At 33.7% G+C, this 20273-nt stretch overlaps 1 protein-coding gene across 1 annotated transcript in view; it reads right to left on the bottom strand.

The window, feature by feature from the left end:
* Window positions 1-8072, bottom strand: part of LOC140054276 (1-aminocyclopropane-1-carboxylate synthase-like protein 1) — a 73794-nt gene extending 65722 nt beyond the window's left edge. Inside the window, exons 1-4 of the mRNA XM_072099209.1 lie at window positions 7906-8072; window positions 3987-4046; window positions 3611-3751; window positions 3013-3079 (exon numbers count right to left, since the gene is read on the bottom strand). Of these exons, the coding sequence (XP_071955310.1) occupies window positions 3013-3079; window positions 3611-3751; window positions 3987-4046; window positions 7906-8022 (385 nt within the window). The 5' untranslated portion in view covers window positions 8023-8072. The remainder of the gene's footprint in view (window positions 1-3012; window positions 3080-3610; window positions 3752-3986; window positions 4047-7905) is intronic.
* Between the last annotated feature and the right edge of the window lie 12201 nt (window positions 8073-20273).

Here is a 20273-nt window from a genome sequence, read left to right as displayed (position 1 = left end):
GATCAGGGTATTTATCTCTAAAAATGGACCAGCAAAATTCAAAATGCACTCAACAATTGTCATTGTCATAAGCCTATGCTTAATAGGTACTTCTAATATGTTATCCTTTAGATGGTTAAACGAGAACAACAACTTATGGAAATACAGAGATAAAACTTTTGAACAACTGACACATTTAAAAGAATTGTAAGTATGATATAAGTATGATAGATGTTCATACAAAATTATGCAGCTACTGTTTTATTCTTATTGCTGTATGTACAGTAAGCCATTTTATTGAATGTCACACATGTCGGAGTTTTACTTAAGTAAATTACATGTCATAATTTGAATATGGTAAATGTTTTTATTATGTTCAATTTAAATAGTTATATTAAAATAAATAGTATAATAATAATTCCGCTATGTTACATTCTATGGCATGTTTATACTCTCTGTGTAATTATGCTACAATACTACACAGATAGTAGTTTAGTATTCATAATTTATGCGAAAGCATCAAATAAATGTACTTCAAAATCATTGAATATTCTAAACTTTTACTCATTCTTTTTGGGATCGATAGTTAACAATTTGGGCCTCCGAAAAAAAAAAAACTATTCATATTCATTTACTTTACTCTCATAGGTACTCCGATTTCTCTTGTCTCTGTTGCGTTGTTGGTGTCATTGCGAACTGCGAACCCGTTGATGCCTTTGCATCATGTGAAGACTTGCTAAAAAGCAAAGTTCTCCGTGTATTAATGATGATCATTGGCATGTCATTGGCAATTTGATTGTCATCATATCACAAAAGTTTAAAAAGGTAACAATGTCAATAAGGTCCAAACCACAATCATTACTAATCTTGCAGAATGCAGTTATACATTATCATGGACAGTACGCAAAAATGGCAAGAGATTGGAAAAGCAGTTTCCTTTGCAGTTTTGCAGGGACTATTTCTACTCTCTCTGGACAGTGCTCAGTGTTCATTTTTTCTGAATGTTGATCGAGCTATTAACATTATTAATCCATTTAGTACCAAACGCTTCAATTGTGCAAAATGTAGAATCATTATCGGCTTTGCATGGCTACTATGATGGATTGTGCTGAGTTGTCCACCATTAGCAGCAAATGAACTAAAACTTTATCAATATTTCATATTTTAGGAATAATAACTATGGCAAAGAGAGTGTACCTTGCACTACCTCTGGCAAAAGTCATTGGCAAGGCTGAGAGTATGCATTCGCCATATTTATTGTACTTAACGACATTGGGTTCATTGCAATTACAGTGAGGTACCTTGTAATCTTCTTGTCCGTTCTGTCAACAGAACACAGAGAAGAATAGAACAATTAAAAATGGCAAAAAAACTAGGGTTGATCGTTTTCACTGAGCTCGATAATAGTAATGGCAATTAGTTCTACGATGGGTTGGATGACGATTCCTGATGAAATATATGTTTGGACATTCATCATCCCTATAAACTCATCAGCCAATTCTTATCTTACACAATTGTCTATATGTTTAAGTGCAAGATGCGTCAACCGGCAGTTGTACAGATTCCATTTAAAACAATGTGATTTAATTATTCATTGCGCAAACTCTACATTTGGACTCTCGCAGCATTACTTAATTACTTACTGTACGTTTGCCTCTCTCCACCCCAGATGTATAAATGGGTACCTGGGTAGATCAAGACACAACTTTGTGCTGATTAATAGCTGCATTATGGTATGTTTCCATAATTGCTTGATCCAAAAAATGACCGGGGTAATAATGGTCATTGTGAAATAAGTGCTATATAAGAACAAATATTATTATTATATTAAAGATGTATTGTCCCCCTGAAAAAATAATATGCTATTTTAATGTCACATAATAATTATCCACTTTGACAGCAATTGGTAAAATTATTTACCTGAAAAAAACTGTAATTTAAAGCAAAATAGTCAAATTGGCTGACAGCCAATGGATTTCGGGTTGAATTTAACCCTTTATTTTGTCATTTTATAAGTGAAAAAATTATTTTTTTTCCATTTTTTTTTTCTACAAAAGTTTTTTTTAAACTACAAAAAAAAATAAATTCTGATTTAATTATTCTTCATTTTTCATGTTTTTTGGGGACAATACATCTTTAATAAATGAAGAAAATAAAATAACTTTGCTACTGTAAGCATCTTACTCTACCGTATATTTCGGTGTATAAGTCGCACTTTTGACACGCAAATTTGACCTCTAAATTAAGGGTGCGTCTTATACACCGAACATAAATGCCTCACCACACAGATTGTACATAGGCCTAGGCCTAGGCTATCGTCACCTCGTTTGCTAGGCCTGAGCAGGCTAGGCCTAGCTACAGTAACTAATTAACGTAACGGCAACCTGCTTCTGCCTAGTTTTCAAGGCATTTTAGCATGATGTTATACTAAATATGATGAAAAGATTTGTTCATTATGGCGATAAAATTTCATTTGTAAACGTTTACGTACGATTGGAATAGTATTTATTTATACAGTAGTTATACGCACGATCGCCGTACCCCCAGCGCAAGCCCTTCTTGGCGGCCACATGGTGTACGGTATTCGACTAGTATATTCTCCAGGTGATTATAGCATGGACCTAGCGTACACACTTCTCGGATACATAGATACTAATCGAATACGATTGTCCGTGAAAACGTGCGCCCTCTCGAAATGATCGAGCGAGGCTAGCCCACACGTCGTACGTGTTACACTCACGGTCATGCACTCGATGTTGCGGCTGTTGAGGCTTGGCGCGGCCGAGCCTAGGTAAGAAAAAACCTAAATAAAGGACGCCGTTGCAGATATAACAAAATATATTATTACAATAATATTGATTACAATTTAAAAAAACATTGTTTTGATGAAATATAAGGCGCGTCTTATACACCGACGATATAAAAAATACCGATATTTTACTCTCAGTTAGGGGTGCGTCTTATACACAGGTGCGACTTATACACCGAAATATACGGTATGTCTAAAAAAAAATTGCTAATAATAAAACTAACCTCCAGCATCTGAAACAGCAAATGCAATTGTTTCGATGACGGATCCACATCCATTCATAACAGCCATCTAAAATAAAATTACTTTGTAAAATGAATTCATCTTTTAATTATTACATTCATGTTTTCAGGGGCGGATCCAAGATTTTGAAATAGGGGGCCAAGACACTAAGTATTTGAAACACAGGCCCCCTTAGATGGTCAGAATGGTACTCTTGCACATAAAATTCATGATAAATGGCACCTCCCACTATATTAAGGTGGCACCTCCCACTATATTAAGGTGGCCCGGGAATGACACTCCTATGTATTGTGCAGAAATCAGCAAAAGGAGCATACTTTTTCTGCTGATATACACAGCGACATAACATTTTTTTTGCAATGCGCATTTTCTATGTGGGAACCGTTGATTGTTTGTTCTTCAAACAGTCGACAGTGTTTGTTTTCATTTGCGGTAGCGCGAGCTAAAACCTGTTAGCTAAATAATGATTTGGATTGGAGTTGAGTGGTGGGTTCAAACATTTTGTGCCATGTATTTTTTTTCTGAACTAGTGTTGGTTGCAAAAAACGCCTAAATATATCTGTAGTTAATAACACAAACCTTATTAGGATCAAGGGGAGTGACTGCATTGGTTCTTTTCGTTAAAAATTCAGCAATAGTTTCTCGAAACTCATAATAACCAGCTATATTAGAATACATCAACATGTCTTTTCTCCATATATGTAAATCTGGTTCAGCCAACTAAAAAACAAAGCAGTTAAAATTTTAAATATTACTACTATACTAGGTTATAATGACAGTAGGTAGTATAATCAGGGAAGATGTAAATACCATTATCCGTGAACATATCAGGTACGGGGTTACTGACCAAATGAGGGAGAGGTGGGATTTTTCATACATCACACGAGAGATTGTATTGTGACAGAAATCTCACTGATCTATTTTAAAAATGAAAAATGAAACTGAAGTTCCCTACCTTTTTCGATAACACATCATACATAAGTTTATTTTCCGCTGTCCCAAGATTGATGATTCCCTAAAAAATAACAAAAGAGCGCAATAGTACTGGGAAGGTTCAACTATATTTTAACATCATCCACCATTTTGGATCCATGTTAGGGGCCAAAATGGGGTCAAAATTCCCCACTTTTCCCCACTTTCGATGTTTGTTCGTTATACAAATTTCTGTTTCTGCACGTAACCATACATAATGGTTATCAAAATGACCGCAATTGTAACGGAAAGGTTTTAGACTACATTTTAAAAATTCCTTGAGTCCGGGGGTTTGGGAGGGGAGCTGGGTTGAGTGGATGGTGAGGATTTTTGCTTGGGATAAGGGTAGTAGACTATCAAATTGACCAGAATTGTAATAGGAAAGTCTGTCTGGGGAGGAGATATAAGGTATGTTAATGGCCGCTGTGATGGGGAGAGGAGAAAGAAGTCTACAGTAGAGGTAATTCAGCAGTATCAAAATTAGATATTTTAATCATCCAATATGACACCTATCCATTAACACAGTTTGCAAAGTACTTAAACCATAGGCCTATCATAGCTATGTAACACCTTCTCATTAAGAAGCTAAAAGTAGTTGTTGAATTGAAATTTGTACTGGAAAGAATTTATTTTTTTTAAATCGTCCGAGTGTGGGGTGGAGGTTGGTGAGTATGGGGAGATACTGACGTCCAGGGGTTATGAAGTACATCAAATTAATCGGAATTGCATCGAGAAGGTTTAATATTAAAATTTAAACCCGCCATTGAGCGGTTATAATTGCTAGTATAGATACTGTATCAAGAAAGGTGTTTACAAAAGGATGTTACTAAAGTTAAGACCAATTTACACAGAAAAGCAGTAATAAACAGAAATAAAAAAAGGGTAGAAACAAAGTGCGAGGAAGCGAGGTATGTGCAGCAAGTCACAAATTTATGCGAGGCATCGTTTTACCATCATCAAAAAATGTGAGGCATCATTTTATCATTTCTCCAAATTGCGAGGCATGAAATTACCAAAATTGAAGTAGCCTAGGCCCGCTAGTAGGCTAGTTCCCTTTTGCACCTGCCTTGTATTTCAACTCGAAATTTGTTAACCATGCTTTATCGTGAATACCACACCTTAGAATTAGTAAGCCTACTTTAATGAAGAATAAATCCGTTAAATTGGTGATTTTACAGACGTTTTTCTCGCATACTGTTCGCGAATTTTGCACACACTCAATGTTCAATATTTTGGTTTCTATGGAACGTCAAAAGAGCAAAATTAATTAGAGGGCTAAAAACTCTGTGGAATCTATATATTTAACGCATTATTTGGTGAAGATTTTGTCAGTCAGTAAGGAAAAATGTTACTGTTGATACTGTACACGGTTTCGTTAACCTTTTAAAGAATAAAATAGAACAATTCATCATAATATCCTTAGTAGGATGTCCTAGGTCTAGGCTAGGTAGTGATGTTGATTTAGGATCGATTATTATTCTTTGAAAACAGAACAGTAGGCCTATCAGCAGTAACATTAATTATTACAGTATTTTTATTGACAGATTAACAAATATATTGAAATAAAACGTGTTTTTCACCAATAAATGCATGAGAAATTGACGGATTCCACTGAGTTTTAGTCCTCTATTATCGTAGAAACAAAAATATTGAACATACGTGAAATTCGCGAACAGTGTGCGAGGAACACGCTGGTAAAATCATTAATTTAAGGATTTATTTGTTACTTTTTATGTGATTCTTTCATTAAAGTACTCATGAGGTATACTTCTAAGGTGTGGTATTCACACGATAAAGCTAGTTATCAAATTTGGAGTACAAAATACAAGCGAAGGAAACTAGCGCCAGGTTTATTAGTACGTACATGGACAACAATAAATAAAAATCGTAATATACCTAGCCTACTAAAACAGGAATAGTGTATCATTAAAATATTACACCAATTATTATTATTATATAAAAATTGATTAAATTATTTTCTGCATAGGCCTCTAGGTTAGGGCTAAGCATATTATTAGCTAAAGTTTAATTTTAGGCCTAGCATTACGATTGTCGGACGTAAGTCTTTCTCACACGCGCTCTAGAATTCTCTCACAATTTTTTTTCTTTGCGGCATGTTATTTGATCGGCATATCAGTTACCTTTTATTCACCGCCAGTTATTGTACTTGTCCTGGCCATCGCTGTTCATTTTATTTGCGAGAGAGGTACACGTGTTGATTTCCTAGAGAATTGAATGTCAAAAATGTCTTTGGCACGCCGCTCAGAGAGAAGTCTGTGCGTTGCTGCTGAAACCATGTGCTACATAGGAGGGGAATCGCCACAAGGCCAAATCCTCTCAGGGCAGAATCACTCCGCCGCTACTTGCTAAATAGTAAAGAGGGATTTTCCATCTCTCGGGTCTACCGGATCAAGGCACGGGGGTGTGACAAAATATTATTTTCTCTCTGCTATGTTCGAGAGACATGTTAAATTAATTGTTAAGTGAACACGCTCGAAATGCCAACAAACATGGCAGTCACTTGATGATAAGTGTCGCTATAACAATTATTGTTTATCGAAAGTTGAAGACTGTGCAATGCATACCGAATTACAGATGCACAACTTTTGAACAGTTTTGGCACTTTTGTAAAAGTAAAATTTGACACGATATGACTTGAATGAAAAAAACAATAGTTACATAAAAATAAACATGTTGAGTGTATTGAATCTATTTAGATACGCTAGGCCTATTATTTTTATACAAATATAAATAATTGATTATTATGCCTATAATATAGCATAATAGTACGTTAAGATATGCCTCGCACCTTTTTGAAATTGTTAAATATATGTCCCGCATGCCTCGCATGCCTCGCACTTTTGAAAATGATAAAATGATGCCTCGCACAAATATTTGGCGTGCCGCACATGCCTCGCTTGCCAACACTCATACAAAAATAGAATCTATGTTTATATTCCTTATGCCCTTTTACACAAAGTTTGAAATGGAGAGGCGGTTTCCGCTGAGAAAAGTGACATTTCTACGTGGTGTGGGACAACCTTCATGTTTTTCTGCTCGTCTGTGTAAATTGCCCTTTTATAATGGTAGCGGGACGATTCGGCCCCGAGACAATTTGGCCCTGAGATAATTCAGCACACTTAAATTTATCGGCTTTGATATGCATTTTATAAGCATAAAATAAGCTTTTTTCCACAAACTTTATTTTCAGAGAGACTATGAGGCAGTACTACTAGAGATAAAGATGCAATAAAGCAAACATTTTGAAAACATTGTCGAAAATGATAATTTTTTAGTCACACGAACGATGTAAACAAGTTACGCCCGGCACTCTGTTGGCCGCTTGGTGAATGCACGAAATAAACAAGGTTTTTGAAGTAATAAATTCAATATAAAATGACGTTTTTTTAGTAATTTATTATATATATTATATCAACATTGTCAATATCAATAAAATACGGATTGTTAAACACCTTTAAAAACTTGATAAATACCAAAAAAAATGAATATGAATTTGGTCTAAAGTGAGACGTTTTGGGCCACAAAGTGGGCCGAATAGTCCCGGGCTGAATCGTCTTAATTTTTAGGGCCGAATCGTCCTGCTGGAACCTTTTTATTTTATAATAATAGGGATTTTGTTTGTCACATTGCATCAATTTGTTTTCTCATCATTAATAAACATTTATTTGAAGAAACTTGAACCTCATTTTTTATTGAGAAATGTAAATTTTATATTTTTTAGTTTTGGCCTAATAGACGCTAAAATACCAACTGAGTTGTATGGGTCGAAACGTCCCGGACTGAAACGTCACCGGGCAGAAGTATAGAGAGCCGCGGTCGGTGCCATACAGAGCAGAGGGTCGACAGTAGGCTCTAGCCTAGGCCTAACTAAAAATATTTACCTTTGGGTTATTATCTTTATGGTAGGGGTTTTTCGCTACTTCTTGAAAACCCTTAACCAAAAAATCCTTGTCTGCTATTTCCTGAATGTACAAACCACTTTTTGATAAAACAGACATGATGATGATGTTGTTTGGGGTTTTCCAGGAGAAGTTCTTATTTCTTTATTTTCATCACGTGTATGTTGGTATGGAACGCCATTAGCGTAAAATAGAATTTACTTCATTGATTAAGTCTGTTTGCATTCTACTAAACACAATTTGTCCCCTCTTCTCACTTTTTTTTTCAGAGAAATTCCGTTCTTTGAAAAAGAAAAAAAATATACCTCTAACTATTTATGTTCATTAAAATAAACAAATAATGATATTATTTTATTTTTGTCGGCGTATTATAAATTCCGCCCTCTTTATGTAGCAACAACAAGCAACAACCAACCACCACCAGAGAGTAAAAATTCACACGGTGTCACGCTTTGACAGTTTAGACACGACTGATGCGGTGAAACGTTTAAAAATATTTTAAAAGATAAAGTTACATAAAATCACCATTTGGTTGTTTATTTTATGAAGTTACTATTCTCAGAAGTCACGTTGAAAGGCCGTTTTAATGTTACGTAATAAAACGTTTTTGGTCATTCCTGACAGAAGATGATGCCGGAGCGGAAGCACAGTCCGAAAAACAGATAAGAACGGGACTTACCTGTGTCCTTTTGTCACTTGACACTGGGTGAAAACAGATGTGGAATTTCATAACACGAGCAAGCTTAGGCCTAGAATTCACAAGCCTATCACTGCTTGTCAAAAACTATGTACTATGCTGGGCCTAGATATTTTCTTATTAGTGAAAAAGGAACTTCATTGAATCACTCATAATGACTGTTCACCGAACAATGTCCCAATCCAAATCGCTCCTTTCCTATTTTTTCGTCTTGGTGACAATTGGAAGGTTGATACCATGTTGTGGTAAGTTGCTGTTTATTTTCTATAATAGCTTGTTGTTTTAGTTTCATATTATTTTATCATTGTGTGTGTGTAAACTACAAAGAAAATGTATATGTATATTAAAGCTCTGTCTATACACTATCAAAGTGTATATGACAAAAACAATGTGATGTGCCCAAGTAGTAAATTAAATGCTTAAATAGGATAGTGGTGACATCATCATGTCCATATATGGGCACATCACATTTTTTGTCACATACAGTAATGTTTGATAGTGTGTAAGACAGAGCTTAAGAATCCCTTTTACATATTAAAAAATGTATGCATATTTGTATTCTGTAGATTAAATTTTCATATGGTTCTTTAGAGATTTTGTAATCATTTCATTTTTGAATATGAGATAAAACTATATAGAAATATTTCCCAACTTTTCATAACAATGGTCGGTTATAAATTGCCATTCTAGCCAATACATGTTATAACAGATGAAATGGTTAATAGAAAAACATTACAGTGTACTTATTTTTAATTTTGCTTTCATGTCGGGACGTGTCTTGTAATTTTATTATTAGTATTATTATTAAGTTATTAAATTGTAAGTTGTTAAAATCTGAATATTTTATAGGATAAACTTGTTAGTGTACTCAAATAATATATTGAATTGATAAATAACATCTCTATATATATACAGTATGTATTTGGAGATAGCCTTGATTTGTTTTAAAGTTATTCTATATAAAAAATATATTAGGAATATTTAATAGTACAGAAATCAACTGTATACAATGTGGAATTGCTTTATCATACATAATGTTCAATGGTTATAGTACAGCACGCAATATAGTTACTGCAAAGCATTGAAAAAAGAGGAAGGCCATTTGACTATTAATACATGGCTTTAGGGTATAATAAATAACATAAAAGGCCAGATAGTGATTTTTGATTATGCAAAAGCTGTGCTGGACTCTTTTGTAAATATCACTATTCACATACAGGAGAGAGAACACAAAACTAATAACTAAATCCAATATTGTATGAGATACTGTGCTCAACAGATGTTACACAGGGAACATTTGTGGTTTACATGGCAACTGAATAAGTATTGATTGAAAACGAATTCAGTTTACCAATTTGATTTTTCAACATTTTTTTAAAAAAAATTGTTATAAATAGAAAAGAAATCGATGATATTTAAAAAATTGTATGCTGCTTTTTATATTATAAATAAATCTTTTGATTTTGGATTTATTATAGCATTTACTTTTCGCATCAAAATTGTAGAATGCAATTACTGTATGGTACAGTCCAGGGTCGGGATAACATTCATTTAAGACAATTGTATAATATGAAGGTTTTTAAATTTGTTTCTATGAATGATGAAAAGGAAATAAAACGACAAAATAAACAGTTAAATTCAACCAAAAACCCATGGCTGGCAGCCAATTTGACTATTTTTTGCTTTAAATTGCAGTTTTTTGGGTAAATACATTTTGTTTGATCCAATTTTTGGTCAAAGTGGATAACTATTATTTTATGTAATTAAAATGGCATATTCAACAACAATATTTTGTTAAGAATTTGTTTAGGGGACAATACATCTAATGTAAGTTTATCAAAAACTTAATCAACAGTTATTGTTGTTTGGCTGCAGAAACCATGGTTCCATATATAAAAGTTTTTCACATTTTATTTTTAATAGGCCATTTTGATGTTCCATAATATTAAATTATTCACTTTGATAAAAAAAATTCAACATAACAAAAAAATTATTTACCTGAGGAAATGAAATTTAATGCAAAAAAATAGAATGAATTTCTGTTGAATTTTATAAGTGAAGACACTGTTTTTTCTTTCTTTGTTAAAAAATCTGATGGGTATTAATACTTCATTTTTCATGTTTTTGTGGGGACAATACATCTTTACTGTAATATACATTACAACATTTTCTCCTTAAATATTTAGTTTTACTAATCATATATATATATACTCTGTATCTAAAAATATATCTTACTCCATGCTTAGAAAGTTATTTTTAATTTTAATTATATTTAGCACCAGCCATCTAAAAAGCTCTCGTATACTATACGACAGATTTTTTGATGGCTGTACTATATATACTATACTATACTATAGACAACATAGAAACCTTAGTTACTATAATTTCATGTTTTCCCTAAAATACCAAATTGACTTACATACAGTAAGCTGTCATTAAGGTAGTAAATCATGCAGGTAATTATTTAAGAATACAACTATTTGCTCATTTAATTCTGTCTATGGAGAAGTTCAATATTTTCTTAGTTATGCTGTACAATATGTATTGATTTTACTGCATTACACAACTCTCTTCATTATAAAGCACCTTTTGTGTTTTAGGAATCATCTGCTTCATTAGGTCGTATCATCGTCTGTTTCAACTTCAATAGCGTCCTTATGTTACATGTATATTGCATTATTTTAATAGGATAATTAATATCAATTTAGTATCTGTTGAAAGTGTAACAGGATTTGTTAAGCAATGTAATTAATTCTATGTTAATGTAATAAATCTTATATTTCTTTCTTATTTATGTTCTTATTAATAAGAAAGAATGATTATTTTTGTTCCCTAAAACATGAAAAATAAAGATTTAAAGGCTAGGTGCGGCCTTTTTTTTCAAATTCAGATTTTTATTTACATGCTATAGCAAAAATTATCCACCGTATATCCACCATCTTTTTTCACCTTCTAGGGAGTCACCAGACATGTTATTACATTAGGTTAAACTACCTAACTACTGAAAAAAAGTCTTCCTGGTTTTTATGGCAGAATTTTGCCAAATTTTGTATTTGACCAAATTAAGAGAAATTCATGTTTTTTCGTCTTGATTTCAGTTACAAATATTTGATTTATATACAATTAACCAGATATTATATTTAAAATTCATGCTTGTACATGAGCTTTAATAATAAAATCAAACTTTGAATACTGTAGGTCATTTTGTAGATTTATTATCAAAGTTATTCAGTTTTCCTGAAAAAGGGGATTGTGTTGTAAAAAAAAAAGAAAATTTTAAAACTGTTAAATTTAACCAGTAAATTAAAAAAATAATGTTTCTGTTAACTTGATTACAGTTTGTCAGGTAATTGTTTAATACTAAACTAATATAATTATAAATATCACACTTATTTGTAGTAGTTATAGTGTAGTACTGTATATTGTAGCAACAGTATAACTAACGCTGTCTATTGTAAAGCTCTATCTGCACTATCAAATTTGACAAAAAATATGTATGCCCAAATTAGGTAATGATATGACATCAGTTCCATATTATTATGAGCACATCAAGTTTGAAAGTGTAGACAGAACTTAAAATAAACAGATAAGTTGACCAATGTGGAGCTCTTTGAACGTCATCAATTGAACAAAAAAGCCATTAATTGTAACCAAGAAAAGAAACTAATGGCATAGATATATTCTGAGACATGTGTGTTTTACTTAAAGTATTGGAATGATGAATGGAAGGGAAGGTTCCAAGAGAAAAAAAGATTAAGGGTACGTTCACATGTACGGCATAATAAGACTGGCATGACTTATGCCAATGCTAAGCCATGGATTAAAATGCCAAGTTGTTCACACGTACGGTGTTTTCGTATATTAATAAATGGCTTTAAAAAACGAAACTGTCCAAGTATCGTTTAAAAATACATATAGTAAAATACATATAACACAAACAAGTTTAGGTAACTATCTTAAGGTAAAAATTATTCAAGCATCACTGGAGTTAGGTCCGTGGCGTTAGTTAAGATGGGTATATAGCTGTCATTAATAACGCCAAGGACGTGACGTAGTGAGTTGCGTTAATAACGCCACTGTCTAGTTCACACGCAAGGCGTAGGCTGCGCAAGGCGTACAGGCTACGCAAAGCTTTGATGATGGTGGATGACATCAATGAGAGTAGAAGAATTCATGAGAATTACTGTAGAACAGAGATCAAGTAAAATGGCAAAGGATTTTAGGCAGAATATTTTTAATGAAGATTTTCAACCTTCAACCAGTTAACTTGTTTTGTACTTTTTGGTGAATACTGAATGGTGAATATTTCATTATCATTAATTGTCTATTTTGTTGTCTTAAGTCCAAAATTATAATTGTGATATTAATTTTAAATTAAAAATTCAGAACTGGAATATTTGGCATTTGTTCAAATTTGGTTTGAAAACATAAATGGATGTAAAGCACTGAAAGATAGGAATTCATTTAGACCAGCAAAACTATAAAATATTCAGTAAAACAAATGATTTAAATTTAAATGCCGTTAAGCTATCTTTTGGTTCAACCCATAGAAAAACTAAGTGATTGTTGCCAAAACAAAAGTACTGTAAATAGAATAATAGTATTTTGTAAACAATTAACTGTATTCAAAGTGTGATATTCATGTAGAGTTTATTAAATATACACTCAACGTAACTGAGATAACTGTTGGTTGTATAATATACCCACATGAGTAATTGATTTTGACCAAAGTTCAAGCAACTGTTAATTTCCATAGCAACTCACTAAGCAACCATGGAGGTTCAATAACAAAATGATATATCTGAACTGGCATGGAACTACACACACATAAATACCTTCACAATACTAAAGTCTATATCGTGCCTAGCTTACCTGGATAAACCAACATAAGCCTCTCTCTCCGACGAGAGGTAAACATTACGATCTACTACACTTAGCTTCGTTTTCTTGCTCTATTCTTCTCCCTTCTCAGAACCCTCTGTATCTCGGAGCCCAAATAAATTTGGTTACGGGCCGTGCGTGCCCATCCATCGAGCGTGTGGCCAAGGCAAGAACTGCAGTGCTACATCTTATCAATGCTCAGGCTCCGACGGCGTACGACTGGCTACGCACCTTGGGGTCACTGGCCAGCTTCGTCGCCCTCGTTCCGTTCTGCCGGTTAAGGATGCGGCCTCTACATCTGCACCTTCTGGCAGCATACCGCCCAAGATCAGACTCTCTACACAAAGTGGTTCCAACGAATGCGTTCATTCCCACCATTGCTGCATGTTCAGGGGTTGAGGAAGACAGATTTTGGTGCCCAGTGCGGGCACTAAAGTTTTACATCAAACGCACAGAGTCCATTCGGGTCTCAGCGTCACATCTGTTCGTATCGACTGTTGCACCCTTCCGACCGGCTGCTCGGTCGACGCTGGCAAACTGGGTCGTGGCAGCCATCCGGGCTGGTTACGACTCCACAAATACGCCTCCTCCGGCACATATGCACCAAGTGCGTGGCATAGCCGCTTCATGGGCGCTGTTTGCTGGGGTGCCCCTTCCAGACATCTTGCAAGCGGCATGGTGGCGATCACAGTCCACCTTCACATCCCACTACCTGTCGGATACCTCCGCAAACCAGTCTACGGTGGCAGCTTCAATCTTGAAGCCCAGGCACTAGGTACGTATGACAATGTTTACCTTGCCTCCCGCCTCCGACTAGACTCTAGTCCGGTGCTACACTGGCTTATGTTGGTTTATCCAGGTAAGCTAGGCACGATATAGACTACACAAACCAACAGTGGTGTTGGTAGTCTATGAGTGCCGCTTACCTGGATAAACGCCCTCCCTACCGTCCCCTCAGGCAGGTGGTCTTGAGAAATGATGACGATGATAAGTGGGTGTGTCTCACTTGAGGGCGTACTGGTGGCGGACTGATCCATTATCCGACGGGGGTGGGGAAAAATTAATGTTATTAATGTTCTTCTTTTCGTAATGTTTACCTCTCGTCGGAGAGAGAGGCTTATGTTGGTTTATCCAGGTAAGCGGCACTCATAGACTACCAACACCACTGTTGGTTTGTGTAATTTATGTTTCAGAATTTACTGTAAATTATAATAATTAAAGTATTGTTACCCACAAAAAATAATTTTTAAACATTTTTTCGTTGAATATGCCATTTTAATGTCACATAATATTTATTCTAAAAACACATAATTTACCTGAAAAAAAAACAATAATCAAAAGGAAAAAAATAGTCAAATTGGCTGCCAATAGGTTTTTGTTGTTGAATTTAACTGTTTATTTTGTCTTTTTACATGTGAAAACATTTAACTTTGTTAAAACTATAAAATAACCTATTCAACGTCAGATTTTATTAATCTTCATTTTTCATGTTTTGGGCGGACAATATATCTTTAACACCATAAATTAAATTTGCCAATTTTATTCAATAATATGTTGCATAGAGTGTGGTTCCTTTTTTTAAGGATACAAGTTATTTTTAGAATTACATACTGTCTTTTTAAAGTATAGTATTTAAAAAAATGAATTGCATTTTACAACAGAATCATAGAACATATTTTTCTTCACTCAGTTAAAAAAAAATGATATTAGTTGGTTTTTTTCAAAATTTAGCCGTATATTAAAAAAACCAAATACATTTTTTCCACTAGACTATAGAACATAGCAGATAAAGTAGTGTTAAAAGGTTTTTATCAACATTAAATGTTATGTACTGTATATTCAATGTTTCATTTCTACGGCTATGAACATCACACATGTGATTAGTTTTAATAAGTAAAATGTATCAAGTACAATTTCTTTAAAGGAATCTATTATAACAAAGAAAATATTAAAAGTTACTTTGTGTTTCAAGAGGTGATCACACACACAAGTTTCATTTTGTTCTATAAATTATGAAAAAAATGATGGCCACAGTCAGATAGTATTAAAAAATCTGTTATATATTAAAATGTAATATAGTATATTATACAAATAATGAATGTTTATGAGTGCAATGGTACAAATAATGGCACGAGGTGAATGATGAAAGGTTATATCAACGAGGCAAAGCCGAGTTGATATAACCTTTCATCATTCACCAAGTGCCATTATTTGTACCATTACACGAATACAAAACATTCATTATTTGTTTTATATAACATCTAGACGTTTTTTTTTCGTACACAAAAATGTTTCAAAAAGTACTATTTAACGATCGTTGAATAGTGCGTACTATTGCACGCCATGTGACCCACATTCGTCCAATCAAATGACAGGAATTTATATAGGTGTTATATAAATATAAATAGTACATACCAAAACAAATACACGTTTTCCAGATTTTTTTGTCTGTATTAATTAAAACTTAAAAATATTAATTTATAAATAATAGTTGACAATTTACGTAAGGCAAATACAAAGGAATAGATATACAAAACAGTAGAATCACAATACCATTACCAGCAGAAATATTTCAGAATATCAATTATTGAAAAATTAAGAATATGCTGAATAACTACATTACTACTACTGTACTACGTGTCAGTCAATTAATCATCAAATACTAATAATATAGTAACATTTTTTTTCATATATTTAAATAGAATTTAATAAATTGAAAAGTGTAGTAATTAAACCTTGAGGATTATTGTGATTTTGTTACTATGACATCAAACAAACTTGATACATCATAAATAATAATATATAGTTTGTATAGTAATCAATATTTTAGAGCACATAAAGATATTAAGAAGTCTTTGGCATTCTATCCAACTACTGTACAGTAAAGTGTATAGTGTATTGTTGACATATAGAACACACCAGGTGTTAGCTCAAGATGAGCGAGATTTAACTTGTCATGAATTAAAAATGTACACTGTTATTTAGTCTAATTTGTTCTTTTAGCATGAAATAATATGAGTGACAATTGGGATGGGTACCATTTCATTAATATTGGCTTTATCCAGCAAACCCGAACATTTCTGTTGATATTTGGATGTACAGTATTTTGGCTTTGCATTCAATTCATATTTTGTATTGCCCGGCGGGAAGTTATTATACATGAAGTGATATTTCTCGCACGGTTTCTGATTGATAAGGGCATAGGTTGGGCCTGCAAAATTGTGTGTAGTACCAATGCGCACCCTATTGTTGATGTCGTGAATGACGCGCATTGAAGTTTCTGTGTCTGTTTCATGACTAGAGTCAGTGGCCGAGCGGTTTAGACAGTGGAACTGTTATCCAGCTACAACATCAGCAAGGGTTGAAGGCTCATTCGTTTCATGGTGGTAGAACAATTCTTCTCAGATAAATTTTTTTTTTTAAATTTTGTTTTTCTTGTAACTATAAATCGTAGGTCTAGTGTACACACATTGCTTGTGTGCACAACTAGGGGTTACCCCGGTGTACTTAGCCTGCACCTTATTTTTTTTTCGACACAACATTGCTTACTACAGCAGCTGTTGTGATAATAACATCATGTTTGCTATTGTGAGAGCTATTGCTTGTTGAAATAGAAAACAAAGCTATTCACCAAAACAGTGTGACAATTACAAGCAAAACTAAGCATCACATACATTTAGAGAAAATTCTACCTGTATTCTCTGGTTGTTGGCATTACGAAAGTTCACAGCTTGTGCCGAAATTCCGAAAAAAATTTGTTTCTGCATCCACATACAGAAATTAATTTAAGTCGGCAATGTAAAAGTTCAATAATAAATTTCTTATAAGATAATTTTTTGTATTGAATCTGAAAGAAAATTACAGGAAAAAAAATGACAGTGCTGTGGGTATCAATGGTACTGGTTCAAGTAACTGTCTTTAGAGAGCCATTTGGTAGCCATTGACATAACGTTGGCATTTGTATACCATAATTTTCGAGAGTGACTTTTAAACACATCGTTTTGCAACAATGGCTGGATTTCAATAAAGATACAAATAACATTTTTTTTAATCTCAATCAAAACCATAATATACTATTAAATTTGATATTGATATTACTGATATTTTGATATGATACAATCTTATATAATAGATCTAAAGAAAAATTGATTGATTCTTCAGAAAGATTTAATCATCATGTCATACTGTTAATTAACAGCCTGAATACACCTTCCTATTGGTATTGCTTTATGATTCGCTAATTCGTAACTCGGCTTTGCTTAATGAAGACGGTAATTGATATTACTGTTGAAGTGGCTGAATTAAACGGAAGGAGTGAAAAATCAATACATTGAATATTTCTAGCTTGACAATACGCATGATAAATATTTGTTTTTATAAGCCAATTATGACGTCAGTAGACATCAGTAGTGAATGTCTTTTTCGTGCAGATTACCTACAATATCATGTTCTCATCAAAGAGCGAGTTGTACGTCAGACATATATACTTTTCCATGTCTTGAAAAGTGGGCTGTGGGGTGCTCCATTTGAGGCGTTTTAATTTTTTATTCTTGTTTTTTTTTTTGAGTTTTAAGTTGCGCTTTGAGGAGAATAGGCGATTGACTTGTTTAGGCCTATCCAGGTAAAGCTGTATAAGACACAGTTATTGCTAACTTAGTAGGTAGGAACCAACTTAACGGGTAAAAACTAAGCCTAAATGGGCCAATCACAGTACGATTGGTAAAGGTACCATCTGACTTTTTCACAGAGTCGTTTGATAACCATGTGGCCTGCACAGAGATTGTTCCCTTTCCTTGCGATCACTGTACCACTTTATTTTTCATGGCTACAGCACTGCCACTCTTGGTCCATGTGCCAAGTTGTCTCTGTCAGGCTTACCTGGATAAACCAACAAGGCCAACAGCCATTAAGTCGCGTGCTACAATGCATAGTGATACCGGACCGACAGACAGACAGACCGACAGACAGACGGACCGACCGACATAGTGAACTATACTGACCGAAATTACTGAACATGTTTAAAAATGTTGAAATGTTTAAAAACATATATATTTTTTTAATTTACACGTGCGTAGCCTGTCACTTTTGACGTGCTCGTATAACGTAATTTCGAGTTGAAAAGTAAGTCAAGAAAACAGAAATCGGGTAAAAAGAGTGCGCAATAACATTTAACGCGCAGTGCGCGCGCAAAAATCTGCGCACTCATGGCAATTTTGTAAACGCTTAAAATTGCCTGAAACGTACTCTTATTTCATCGAAAATAAATTTTGAAAATTTTAAGCGCGCGTACGCATGCGTTACATGCGCTACGCACGTAATTGTATTGCCATATGATGATTTATGCCCTGAAATTTATGAGTACCAAATTTTATTTAATTGTGATTCATGGTTTTTAAGATATGATTACAAACGTGATTTCGTTAAATCGTGCGTAGACCGCGTAATTTTTTATTGCGCACCGTGAAAACATAACCACATCGATTCCTGGCCATAAGGAATATTCTGTGAAAAATTGACTTAGCTAGATTAAACTGATATCAAGATAAGGTCATAAAGCGATAAAACGCATAGTGATACCGGACCGACAGACAGACAGACAGACAGACCGACAGACAGACCGACAGACAGACCGACAGACAGACAGACAGACAGACCGACCGACCGACATAGTGAACTATAGAGTCGCTTCCACGCGACTAACAATAGCCAAGGAGAACTTCAGTATGTTATGATAGATAAACAATTATTTAGAATGGCATGAGTAAACATTTATTTTTCTCTGTAGGTTCCCAATTAAGTGACAGTCTATCCATGAACACTACTGAATTGTTGTCAACAGTATATGTCACCGAGATAGAAGTATTGTCATCAATGGAAACAACAGAACATTATCTTTCCACCATAGCAACCCCAAGCCTATCAGCTGAGGTACATTTTGTTTACCTATTTGGTTCTGTATCATAATACTGTATTTTAATTTGCATACAGTAGCATCTTCTATTTACATACCAGTATTTTACACACTCTTTCTGAATAGTGTTTTTCTTCTCTAATTGAAAAAAGTTCAAAAGCGTTAGATCAGGAATAATGGTGACATATCATAAAAGGACATCTTTATCTTGTCCATACAAATTTAACTACTGTAGCCACAATATAGCCATACGTAAATTAGCATTTGTAATAGGGAGATATTACTGTATTATTGATGCATGACAGTTTTTTAGAACATTTTGTACCCTTAACTTTGTTAAATGTGCATGTTTTATGTAACTTTACAATTACTTATATGTTGTGTTAATGCATGGTTGTTGTTAACATTGTATTGATGTACATGCTATTATTTTAATAATGTTTGTTAGTCAAAATGTGTGTTCAGTTTAATATAACATATTTCAATATTATTTGAGCCATTATAATATTAATATACTTAAGCTTAAATTAAAAAATATTCCTACCGCTATTAATAACAAACCTATTTGTGTTATAACCAACCAAATAATTCTTTAGTATCTAATTGTTTTATATATAGATTTAATATGTTTGCACAATCCGTTTATAGATCTCTGTGTTTGTACATTTGAAATTCATATTGACACCTGAAAATTAGCATAAATTTAATAAACCAGCTATAACTGTTTTAGAGAGATCTGTATTTGTATTGTCAATTTACAGTGCATCTGTGTTGTGAAATGCTTGTTGTGGTGTAGTAAATGTATTCACATTAATGTTCACAGGTGTTGTCAGCTTCACACTCACTTTCTGTCACAAATGG

This window comes from Antedon mediterranea, chromosome 7 (genome assembly GCF_964355755.1).
Source record: "Antedon mediterranea chromosome 7, ecAntMedi1.1, whole genome shotgun sequence".
Classification (NCBI taxonomy): domain Eukaryota; kingdom Metazoa; phylum Echinodermata; class Crinoidea; order Comatulida; family Antedonidae; genus Antedon; species Antedon mediterranea.
The sequence above is the reverse complement of the archived record's forward strand: the minus strand, read 5'-3'. Positions and strand labels throughout refer to the sequence as shown.